This window comes from Manis pentadactyla, chromosome 1 (assembly GCF_030020395.1).
Source record: "Manis pentadactyla isolate mManPen7 chromosome 1, mManPen7.hap1, whole genome shotgun sequence".
NCBI classification, from domain to species: domain Eukaryota; kingdom Metazoa; phylum Chordata; class Mammalia; order Pholidota; family Manidae; genus Manis; species Manis pentadactyla.
Genome location: NC_080019.1, coordinates 226,304,240 through 226,316,280, shown reverse-complemented (window position 1 = coordinate 226,316,280; position 12,041 = coordinate 226,304,240). Strand labels below are relative to the sequence as shown.

The window sequence follows — 12,041 nt, the reverse complement described above, 5'->3', positions numbered from 1 at the left end:
ATATTAATATGCAGCTGATGACTACCTTGTTTAAGTCATTTATTAATATTGCTAACTACAAGTCATGCAAACAGTTTAATATTAAGAGGGGGCTAAAAATCAGAAAACAGAGCCTTTCACCCATCAATTCCGATGCATGGTGAATAACTAAGAAGGATCCCAGTTAGGTTGGTGACTGAAAGAGCTCTGTATTGGCTTCAGAACCTGCACTGGGCTGTGGAAGGTGTTCAGCAATTCAGGCAGAGGATCCTTTATCTCTTCACACTACTTTTCAGGTGAAGGAATCCTTCCTTGAATCCCATATCTGAAGGAAACATCTTAAACCAGGGAGGAGTGCCCTCAAACCTGTGGAAAACAGAGCTAAACCCTATAGATGCAGAAGAATTGTTTATCTACAATTACCACCAGATGTGAAATAACACCTTCTCAGGTGAGAGCGATTGACAGCAGCTGGTGCGAAGGTTAAGTAGCAATCAGGTTAGGAGGCAACAACGTCAAAGAGGTTGGAGCATGCAAGAAACTCAGTTCAGGTTTGCCCCAGAGCCACAGTTACTCGCCTCTATCCCTGACTGCAGAGATGAGCAGTCCAAGAGAGAAATGCCTCCTGTTCCACCCATAATCTTTATTTCATTTGCTGTCTGGCTTGCAAGCATCTTCACCCCTCTTCAGAACTGTCACCTGGAAACAAATTTCTCCAGCTTTATGAGATGGGCAATCCTTTTTACCTTTCTCCTGTGAAAACTTATTACAGAAGAATTTCTCAAAGTTGTCTCACTTGATGGTTAGAAAGTTATTTCCCTGGACAGGGGTTCCCAATTTTTAAAAATATTTTCTTCTTAAAGGGAAAGAAGAGAAGTTGATGACAGTTTCTACGTGCAGGCCTACTTTTTATCGCACTTCTTTAACAGGATGCTTTTGCACTAAATTTTGTGGTGTCTACCCCTCGCCCCAAGTTCTGAAGCTGTTGAGGAAGAAGCTGGGCTTGCCCTGACCATTGTCTGGGTCTCTAAGTTGAAGTGCAGCTGCAAAGGATCCATCCAGGAAAGCAACAGCGGACGCATTTCGGTTGAGGTTACTGGCAGAGGGCACCCAAGATCTCCCAGAAATGGAGGAAGGAGGGTGTGTATAGGGCGGGGCTAATAAAACCCAGTGTGAGAACCGGGAATGACATTGAGTCCTTAAACCAGCCCGCAGTCCGCCTGGGAAGAGAAGTCTGGGAAAAGCAAGGCGATATTTCCATATCCTCAGCCGCCAAGTCCTCCTCGCCCATCCTGGGGTTTCCTGGGGTTTGTGGCATCCACCGAGATTTCAGAGTTAAATCTGCATATCCCTTTGGGTCCCACTCTCCCCTCAGCGAACTGCAGCCAGAACGAGCTAACATTTAAATTCCTCCTCGCTTCCTTGTCCCCCCTCCCCTGGCTGCGTCTTCCCAGACTTGGGCGGGGGAGCGGGGGGTGGGGGGCATACAAAAACGAGGACGCTCTCCTTTCAGGAAATGGAATTCTAATGTACACGTTCCTATTTCTGAATCGGAGGTACTAAAAATACCCCTGTGACAGCCTGAGGAAGCTGTCGCCGTTCTCTGTGCAAACAAAATCGACAATTCTCCTTCCCCGCTCAGTAGGGAGCGGGCTGGGGACCCAACCTTTGGCGGTGGCCCGGACAGAGCTTCGATCCGGCGACGGAACGCCTTTGCCCAGGGCCCGATTCTGAGATTCCTCTTCCGTCGACGAGGACTGAGGACAGTTTGTGCTCCCTAAAAGCCTGGAGTTCGAATCCTAGCCCTACCTCGTCCTGTGTGACCTTACAGCATTTTTATATAAATTTTTTAGCTTATCTCTGTCTCAGTCTCTTCGTCCGCTAGTAAAATGGGAATCATCATTCCCCAAGCTTGCAGGATGTTGTGAACATTCGAAAGAGTGTATCTTGAGTGCCTGTCATGGAAATGAGAGCTTTTTTGATTCCGGGAGCTCCTGGCGCGAGCAGCACTGAGCGCCTACTGTATACCGGGCGTTGGGCTAATCCGCACTCCAGTCACTTTCGGAGTTATTTGGGAGATTCCTTTCTTATTAACCATCTTTCCCTCCAATAGCTTCCATCTGCTGTAAAAATCCGCCTTGTATCAGCGCCCAGCCGCCGCCGCCCATGCCCTTGCCATGGCGAGGCTGCGTGGATGCGCCTTCCCCGGCCGGGCGCCCCATTTCCTCCCGCGCTGGGGAACCTTGTAACAGAAGACGTGGGCTGAATCGCGGCGTGAATATTAAGAGTGTGGAGGGGGTGGGGGTGGGGGGTCCGGCGCGCCGAGCCAGTAATCCGAGCTCTTGATTATCCAGATTCGGATCAAACGGGGCTGCGGCGGCCGGCCCCCTCCTGGGAATGATTAGATGATTAATGTAATGCTGTTTGAAGGGTCTCTGTTTTCTCTCTTAATTTGGGTCATTACTTAGGAAGCAAGCGTGAGATCATTTCATCAGTGCGCTCGGCGGCAGAGATAGCTCTTCAGGAAATGGGCTAACTGCGCGGTAATCGGGACGCGGGAGGCGCGGGCTGCGAGCTCCGGAGGCCCGGGTGCGCCCTCCCGCGGCAGGGCGCGCAGCACCCGGGGTCCGGCCCCAGAGCGCCGACTGGGCTGCGGGCCCTGGGTCTCCAGCTCTCGCCTTCAGGGAAGATTGGAAGAGTCACTCACCTTAGGTCGCCCAGATCAGAGGACGTGCTCAGAAGTCTTTCGGAAGGACAGTGCCCTGGCCGTTTACCTCCGGGCGGCGCTTTGCTCGAGGACGTACCCCAACCCTGCTCTCCTACACCCAAACATTTTTAACCCCTCCTTAAAAAAAAAAAATTATCACCCAAAAAAGGCAACATCCAGAAACCCCAGCGTCAGAAAGTCACCAAATAGAAACTTGGCACCACGTGGAGGCCAATGTAGGCCTTTGTGACCTAGCTCCTGGGGTGGGGCGCGGAGTGGGGGTGGCCCAGCTTTTCAGAGCCACAGGAACACTGGTTTGGCCTCTCCCAGGTCCCAGCACGGCAAAGGAAGTAGCATTTAGGCAGGGAAATGAGATGAACACCAGTTTCCTTCTCATTCTTTAGGGGTGCTGAAGTGACCTCGCGGCCAGAGAAGGTGGGTGGTGGTGGGAAAGAAAACACGCACTAATGATTCTGTTTATTGAGTCATATATGTGTATATTCAGTGATCGCTTGTACAGGAGGATTTACATAGCTGTATAAGGATGGCTGGGGGCGCCGCGCTCTTCCGGGGCGTTCACATGACAGGCTGGGGTTAAAACCCTCAGCCCAAGGAGAAGCGGAGGCCTGGAATTAAATACATTTCGGCGCACTGGGATTAAATAAATTTCCCAAATATACAAAGGTGGGAGCCACGCGTTTGCTGCCAGTCATCGAGGAAACGTTTAGCTTTCCAAAAATATGCTGGTTTCGATAAATAGATTTTTAGCCTCTCTGCTATAGTTTTTTTTTTCCTTTCTTTTAGTTTTAGAAATAAGTTTATACATGTGATCTGTTTTAGGGTTGCATGGGGCTGGAAGGGAGGGCGAGGCAGTAGCTCTCAGCTCTGCACTGTCCGAGTCAGGTCCTTTGTGGAGGGGGCGGCGGGGCCCACGCTGTCGTGGAGTTTGCGCACGTGTTTCTTTAAGTCAAAGTTTCTGCAAAACCCTTTGCCACAAGTGGCGCATGTGAAAGGCTTCTTGTCGTTGTGGGTGTGCATGTGGAAGGTCAGGTTGTAGACCTGGTGGAAGGCCTTGTTGCAGATGGTGCATTTGTACTGCTTCTCGCCGCTGTGGGTCAGCTTGTGGTTCTTGTAGTTCCCTACAGGAGATCAAAACACAAAAAAGTAGGGGAGACGAAGTAGAATGGGGGGTGGGGGGAGGGTGGCGGGCGTCCCGGGGTTGGCTCAGGTGCCCGCGCCAAGAAAGAGACGCTTGACTAGGCGGGCGTGACCTCTCTGAGTGAAGAAGTTGTCAAACTTCGTACGCGTCAAGCCCGAGGCTCTCACGACAGCAGGGACCGCCGAGTCGGAGCCCTGAGCCCCTGCCCCGTCCGGCCCCGGGGCCCGCGAGGCGTCCCTCCCGCTATGCTCGGCCGACTTGGAAACTTTTGCGCAGCCCCGAGACGCTTTGGCTCCTTCTCCCGGCTGCCGCCTCGCTTGAATAAATTCGCACGAAACCGGGCTTCGTCTCTCTCTCTCTCTTTTTCTTCTTTTCCTTTTTAAAGTTACTTCTTCTGGTCCCCCAACTACCACCTGGATATCCGAAAAGGCCTTGAAAAATCCAAGCGAGGCGCTGGGCCTGGGGATGCTGGGGACAGCAGCGGTGTCCCCCAGTCTTAGGTTATTGCCAGGAGATGGATTTTGCCTCGATTTTTATTATTATTATTATTATTTGATTGGGGAGTTCCCGCTACAAAAGGAAGCTTTGTCTATAGGACGATGCCCTCTCTTTCGCTACTTCCTTTCCTTCTGCCCCTTCCTTCCCACCTCCCCAATTCGGAGTCTTCCGTGCAACCCGCCTGAATCCCAGGTCCGCTAACCCGGCCCGGAGAGCTTCCACCCAAACCCGGCACAACCCTATTCCAACGACATAACTGCGCCGAAGCCTGCAGTTCTCACACTCCCGCTCTCCGGCTTGGTCTCTGCTTTTCCGCTAACGGCGACCCGCCGAGGCCGGAGGAGAGGTGAGAAGTGGGTCTCACCCACATATTACCTTTTTGGTGAAAGCCTTTGCCGCAAAATTCGCAGACGAAGGGCTTGTAGCCCGCGTGGATGCGGATGTGCGTGTTGAGCGTGGAGCTGCGGTTGAAGGCTTTGCCGCACTGGTTGCATTTATGTGGCTTTTCCTGTGAAGAGGGGGCGCGCACACCGTAAGGCTGAGTCCCTGGTGGGAAGAGGCCACCTGGGGGGGGCACCTTGCAGCGGCACCTTAAAGGGACTCGGGACCTCCCGGAGGGGGGAGGGGAACCCTTGGTCATTCTCACCCCAGTGCCAACGCTCAGGCGCGGGTGTTGGCGCGGGCCGGCAGGGGCCCGGGGACCACGTACCTGTGTGTGGATAATTTTGTGTCTGCAGAGCGTGCTGGCCTGGCGGAAGCCTTTGCCACAGACTTTGCACACGAAAGGTCTGGCTCCGGTGTGGACCGGCATGTGACGGGTGAGGTTATAGTGAGCGTTAAACACCTATGGAAGGACACGAGGGGGGCTGTGGTGTGTCCGTCCAAGAGTCTAGAATCAGCCCGGGGGAGGCCACAGCCTACCTCCACCAACCAATACTCCCTTCAGAAGCCATAAACGTTTTCATTTTGCAAAGCGTTTCCCAGCCCACTGCTCAAGCCAGTCCTTGTGTGGCCGCTGACATCGGCATCCCCATTTTACAGATAGGAAATTGAGGGCCGGCTAGGCCCCCAATTTGAGTGGACAGCTATTGGGGGGGCTCCTAAACTTGAGAAAGGGGAGGTCCAAGGTGTCTCAGGGGAGCAGCCGACGCTGCAGACCCCTCCCAGCCCCCACGGATCCCGGGCCTCACCTTGCCGCACACCTCGCAGGTGAAGTTCTTGGGCTTGCCGTCCGCGGAGGCCCCGGGCAGCTTGCCGTGGCCCTTGACGCCTCCCCGCTCGGCGGTCAAGGCGGAGTTCTCCTTCAGCACCTGCTCCAGCGGCGCGGGCAAGCGCTCCTTGTGGGCGTAGGGGGCCGGGTGGGGGAACTTGTCCGCAGTCAGGCCGGCTAACTTGGCGTTCTCCAGCAAGAAGAGCTTGGGGTGCGCGGCCAGGGCGGCTGGGCCCTGTGCGTTGAGGAGGCCTGACGGGAAGAGGTGGCCGCCGAGTAGCTCGGACGGCGGGTACGCGGCGGAGTCCAGGTAGTTGAAGTAGTAGAGCGAGCCGCCGGCCGGCAGCCCCACCGCTTGGTTGATGACCTGCGGCTTGATGACCCTGCCGGCGGGCAGCGCGGACGGCGCCAGGCCCAGATCGGCCTTGCAGCACACGCCACAGTTGGTTTTGCACAAGCCGCTGGCGCCGCACACCGGGGCCCCCCCGCCACCGCCGCCGCCGCCTCCTCCTCCACAACCGCCCGCCCGGAGGCTGCTCTTCCAGAGCTCAGAGTAACTGAGCAGCGTTTTGGACGGCACCTCGTAGCCCAAGGGCTGGAGGGGGATCATACAGGGCAGCGGCGAGCAGAGGTTGAGCAATTTCTTGCCCGGGCCGCCGTCTGCCTCCAGCGCCCCCGGCCGCGGCTCAAAGGGCGCACGGGGCTCCGACGTCTTAGCCATAATGCGCTCGATGGAGAAGGCCAGCGTTTTGGAGGTGGCCGGCGACGCTCCCGCGCGCGGGCAGGCCGGGGGCACCATGGTCTCCAGGGAGGCCGAGCTTGCCATGGCGCGCCGAGCCGAGCCGTGACGGACTGGGCCAGGGCGCAACCTCTCTCCTCTAAGTCTGCATTCCGGAAAAGGCAGGGAGGGAAACCGCAATTTAATAAGCACCTTGCCCCGTCCAGGTCACCCATTTGCATTCAAATGAACAGGGGCAGAACAAAGTGCACCCAAGGGTACCAAATTACCGCCCATTAACCTTGCGCGCAAAGGAACCCACCAGCCCCTGCCCTGGGACTTTGAAAGGGGGAAGAAGGGGGAGGGTTTACAAAGGAAAAGGAGAGAGAAAAAGAAAGAAAGAAAGAAAGAAAGAAAGAAAAGAGCCTCAAATGAAGCCCCCTGAGCCGTTCCCCGGACCCCGGCCTCCTCCGCGCTGGCTGGGAGCTGGACGGTGAAGGGGCAGTTGCAGAGGACCAGGAGAGCCACCTCGCATTTACCTCTTTCCCCCACCGCCAAGGAGAAGCGTTCCGAGCCATGCAGCGCGCCTCTTCTGTCACATTTTGATGGCAAACATCTTCCCCTCCGCGTGAGATCACTGTCTTTTACATTCAGCTGACATCACATGAAGTCACTTGAAGTGGAATGACATGGGCGGCGGCGCGGCTCCCGTGGCGGCCCCTGTGTTCCCCCGCGCCTGCCGGCGGCCGCCGCCACCGCCCCTCAAACTTTAAAAGGAGGCAACTGGCGCCCGCGCTCCCCTCGGGAAAGTGCGAGCGGTTCGCGAATCGGGAAGGAGGGAAGAGACGGGAGGGGGGAGGGGGGAGAATCGTGATGGTTTTGCCGGTGGAGAGAAGCGGGGGAGAGCCCAAACCTAGGCAGAGTTCCGTGCGTGATTCACAACTTTGGGGGCCTACAGGTTTGGGGGACGCGGGGAGGGCAAGAGGTCCCGGTCGCGCCGCTCCGAAGGGCCCCTGGGTGTCCGTCTAGTCGCCGAAGTATCCCTTAGCCCTCTGCAGCCGCGCTGGGCATCGTGCTAATAAACTGCCATTTACCCACGGAGCCGGCGCCAGCCCCGAACACGCGCAAATGATAATTACCTCATTAGGATGTGGCGCATGGACGCGGGCGCCGCGTTTGGAGGGGGGAACTTGTTAATGGGGAAATATTAATTTATGCAGAACCGAGCTCGCCTTGGCTGACGTCGGAGGTCGGGAGAGAGCTCCCGCCGCCTAAGGACGACCCCGAAGCGTCCAGAAGAGCAAGGCCGCGCGCCCAGATCCCCGGGGCCTCGGCGCGCGGTGGGTGCGCCTTCCCCCCTCTGGCCGGCCTCCCTGCCTGCAGCGGGGAGAGACCGCAAGGAGAGCTGCAGGGCCGTTTGCGATCCTAATCGATCAGAATCGCTGATTCGCGATCAGGTCTCTGAGGCGAAGCCAGGCTCTGATGCTGGTTTAGGACTGCGTGCGAGGAGCATTCGGAGGGCAGCTCTCCCGCTGATGGGTACTTACTGTTTGTATAATTGAGAAGGTCCAATCTCCACCTGTTTAAGGAGCAGATTGAAACAGCAGAACCTCCCCTGGATCCTATTAAAACGTTTTTCCTCCTAAGGCCATTCAGTCGAACCAATTTTCCGAAGTGATTCATAGAGCTGAATTCTGCCAAGGCGGCTCTTTCACTTTTAGCCACTAAAGCACCGCGTGGAACCGGGTTTTGTGTTTTTCTAAAATAAAGAGGAGGATTATCAGAGGGGAGAGGGAGGCGGCCTGAAGGGGGGCGGGCAAAGACTTAGTGTGGCCAGAGGTACAAGCAGAGGGAAGAAAAGGCCCTTTTCTAGACAGGCCCCAAGTAAGTTCGGAGGAATTCAGCGTTTTGTGCCTGGCGCACAAAAGCAGCGCGCTCCACGCTTGGTTTGGAGGGGCTGAATTCATCTGTTTGCAGACCATTCCACCTGCGTATCACAACAAACTGCTCAAAGACGCTCCAGCACTTTCAACAGGCCGGGTGCTCTTGGCGACAACAAAAGTGGTCGAGGGTGAGGGTTCTTATGGGATGGGGGAGAGGGGAGGGGGCATGTTGGTTAGCAAGAGAGCGAACAAGAGAATTAGGTTAGTAAAAGGGGGGGGGGTGCAGGGTTTAAAAAACACAAAACAAAACAAAACTTTTGGACGGTTTTGTTTGCCGGACAATTATATCTTGCGAGCCGGCTTTTGCAAGACCACTAGCTTTGTAGCGCAACTACAGTTTAAGAGGATTAGGGTGGGTATAATATGAGCAAACAGGGTCGAGGATTTGATAGAGAATTCCATCTCCAAAGACCCAAGATCTTGTGGAGCCCGAGAAAGCACTGGTGGAAGCAGACCCTCTCCTTTTTCACTCAGGAACTCGTCCCAGGGGACTGAGCATCCTGTCCCAGGCCTCTCAGCTGCACACACCCCAGAAGAGGGTCAGGGAAAGGGAGCAGGAAAGGTCTGGTATTAACTTCGGGCAAGTCACTCCTTTTCCCCTTCAGAACTTCTCTCTCACCCACTCCCCCTGACGTGTAATTTCAGACAGGATATTGGCATGGCAGGTAAGAGAAAGGAGAAGTGTACCTGCAAAGCAAGCCAGGGAACAAAGAGAAGGCTCTGAGGGAAAGTGGCCTGGAGGGCGACTAGGGTGGGTTAATTTCCTCACCCTGCCAAGCTTGGAAACTGCCCCTAAATTCAGCAGTCATGACTGTTCCACAGCAACCTCCAGTTCCCCCAGCACAAACACAGATTCCAGATTTCAAAACTAGAAAGAAGCTTGCTTCTCTGGAGGAGAACACTTCCCATTTAATTTAGATGTTCAGAGAGGCGGAATTCCAGACCTAGTGTACCCCCCATCCCTATGTTAATGCGAAAATAAGAACACAGACGAACTGCCCCCATCCCACCAAACACGAAACAGACCAACAACTCACCCCAACATTGAAACAGTATCAATACACCCGCAGGGTCTCAAAACCCGAATTTCTATCCCGACTTTCCCGTGGATCCCGTTCAGCCACCAGTACTGCACCCCAGACCCCTTTCCAAATTGGATAATTGTTGATCTCTGCAGCAGCTCGCAAGATCTGCTGGTCTGAAAGCTCCATCAGGCTGAAAGGCTTCCAAAGGCTTCCCGTGAACCTGCCGTGCCATCCCTAGCGCTTTTTGTCGCTGCATAAGCCATCTCTCTCTCTCCCCGGCATCACAAAGGAGTGCTACCTCAACAGAAAGAAAACATTTGGGTAAAAACAAGTTACCCCTAATGTGCCTCTCTTTCCAAATGTTGGGTGAATACACTGGCTTTTACGAAAGTATTTAATTAGCTTCCACAAACTTCTCCTTCCCTTGCCTGCAGATTATATTGAAGTGCAGGGTTGGAAACTATTTTACACCTTGCCACTCACATGTTAATTAATCTCTATCTAACCCTAATTGCAGTTTATTCAAGCACCGCTCAACAGCTCACCCACACAATAAACACTGATCCTACTTTTATACATATTACTTCACGTTAACACATTGAGTAATTAACTCCAGTACCAACTAATAGTGCAAACAAATATTTTCTGTAAACGAGATGATTTCAGGCAGAATAATAGAGGACTAGGGAAATGTGGCGCTTGGTGGAGGGAGTGCTGAGACTTCGATTGCTGCCCCCGACCCTCCAAATTCATTCTCAATCACAGTGTTTTTTTTTTTTTTAACTGAAATGCTTTTTAAAAAGGGTGACAACCATAAAAATCAAAACAACTGTAGGAAGTTGATGGACGGATTCTGTAAGATTAGGGATAGCTTTTTTCTACCTACACATTTCCACTGAGGGGGAAAAAATCCCAGTAACTCAACATGAAGGGCAACAGGAGGCTCCAGGGATAAGCAGATGTTTCAGGGATGTGCATCCATTCGTAGAAAATAACGTTTCCAAGCCTCCTGCCCTGAAGTAGTCCTGTCCTTTACAGCGATGGTTTTCCGAAAAGACTGGCGACCGTGCTGATTGATTAGAAGTCCCAGTCTTTCTCCCAGTTCAGACTGGTCGCCAAGCTCCACTTGGGAGGTGCCAGCGCTTGGGCTGCGGCAGCCGGACCCACTGAATTACCTGCCCTGGAGGCGTGGGGCTGCAACGCCGGCCAGGCCGGTAGGCCTCGGCGCGCGCTCCGCCCCAGGGGAGGATTCCAGGGCTGCGCTCCCACCATCCCAGGCAGCCTTGTTTGGAACGCTCGTTTGCAGCAGCACAGGCCTGGACCCACGGTGGGGTCTTTCTCTGCCCTGAAGCCTCAGCGCCCGGCCCATCTCATTCCAGGAGCCTCAGCCGAAAGCCAGACGCTCTCGCCTCGGCCCATCTGGCCCTCGGCCGCGGTGGAGAAACACTCCCAGAGTCAAGCCTGACGCCCCTCCGCGGCCTGTGCTCTTCCCACGCTGCCGAGCGGCATGCTGAGGCCGCGCGCCTCTGTGGCTCTGCCGGGCCTGACCCTGACCGCGACCTCGGGGTTGTGCGGCTCTGGGACTCCCCACCCAGGCCAAGCCACTCGCACACTACTGACTGGGGATGCAGGCTCGACCCCAAGGACCGGAGCACAACGCTGTAATCGGAATCGCAGGTTTAAGCACAGCTGGCAGTTGTCTATTGATTCTGCAGGGGCTTTTCTTATGGGAAGCGTATTAAATATGACTGGCAAAGCTAGAGGCTCTCTTCTCCTCCTGCCCCCCTTCCCTCGGGCCTTTTTATGATCACTAACCTCAACACTGTAATGATGACTTCTGTTAAAAAAAAAAAAGTTAAAGCCAAAATCGCCCTCACTTTAGGACAAATTACTTAGCAGATGCCTTCCCAGGATGAAGACAACATCAGAGGAAAATCCCTGTCTTAAGCAAAAGCTCACACATTTGCACCGCTTCAGGGATAACACAGGGAAAAGTCAAGCATTTCTACTCCAGAAAGGTGTTGGCATTTCCAGCCCCGGTGGCGTGTACTTCTTGGTTCTAGATGACAAGAGGCACTATTATTTTAAATACTATTATTATTTTCTCACTTGATTATTAGGTTGCAGTACTCAGTACATCGTCCTGTGCCATCTCCCCAGGAAGCTGAATAGCTTGGGCTGGACGGCCTGCTCAAGGTTCCCGAATGTGAGGAATGGAAACCCCCACTGGGCAGATGCGATATTCTTTATCCCTGCTCCTCTCATAACTTGTTTGGAGAAAAACAAACAAAACAAAACAAAAAACTTAAACTTTTTGGTTTAAGGAGTTTTCTTCCTTCCCTTCCTTCCTTCTCTTTAAAAGGACATTTAGGATCTGATTTACATGGTGCTGCGCTTAGCCGCCGAAAATAGATTAACTCCTGAAGAGAAATTCTTCTACGAGCCTCCCCTAACCCCACGATAGGAAGCATTTTATTGAAAACATTCGAAACGGCTTGCCAGGGGCGAGCTTGTCCAAGGCGCAGAGGCCTCTGCCTTCGGTGCGCGCGGTTTCCAGGATTAGTGCGGCGGGGGAACAAAGAGCCCCTGATACCCGGCCCGGCGAGGTGTCAGGCGAGGAGAGAGGCCGCGTTCCGGGCACCCTGCACGGAGCGCGCGCGAGAGCACAGTCTCGGCCCAGGCCTCTAGGGACAGATGGGCCAGAACCGTCTGCATCTGCCAGTGTCCTCGGGGAGGCTGAGGCGCCCACAGCAAGGGTGGCCGGGCGCCCGTTCCACTGCACCCGCGGCTGTTTTGCAGCGC

The 12,041-nt window shown here is 54.4% G+C and overlaps 1 protein-coding gene across 1 annotated transcript; it reads right to left on the bottom strand.

The window, feature by feature from the left end:
• Nucleotides 1-3,163: 3,163 nt before the first annotated feature.
• Nucleotides 3,164-7,886, bottom strand: FEZF2 (FEZ family zinc finger 2). Its single transcript, XM_036878417.2, has 5 exons — nucleotides 6,811-7,886; nucleotides 5,534-6,437; nucleotides 5,053-5,187; nucleotides 4,719-4,851; nucleotides 3,164-3,825 (listed from the first exon to the last, which is right to left on the bottom strand). The coding sequence occupies exons 2-5, from the start codon at nucleotides 6,377-6,379 to the stop codon at nucleotides 3,566-3,568; spliced, it is 1,374 nt and encodes a 457-aa protein (XP_036734312.1). The 5' UTR covers nucleotides 6,380-6,437; nucleotides 6,811-7,886; the 3' UTR covers nucleotides 3,164-3,565.
• Between the last annotated feature and the right edge of the window lie 4,155 nt (nucleotides 7,887-12,041).

Excerpts from the sequence above, each read along its gene's own strand:
- FEZF2 (XM_036878417.2), bottom strand. The coding sequence starts at position 6,379 with ATGGCAAGCTCGGCCTCCCTGGAGACCATGGTGCCCCCGGCCTGCCCG. Across the intron at positions 5,188-5,533 it reads CCTGCGAGGTGTGCGGCAAG|GTGTTTAACGCTCACTATAA; the intron begins GTGAGGCCCGGG and ends GTCCTTCCATAG. Across the intron at positions 4,852-5,052 it reads ACAAAATTATCCACACACAG|GAAAAGCCACATAAATGCAA; the intron begins GTACGTGGTCCC and ends CCCTCTTCACAG.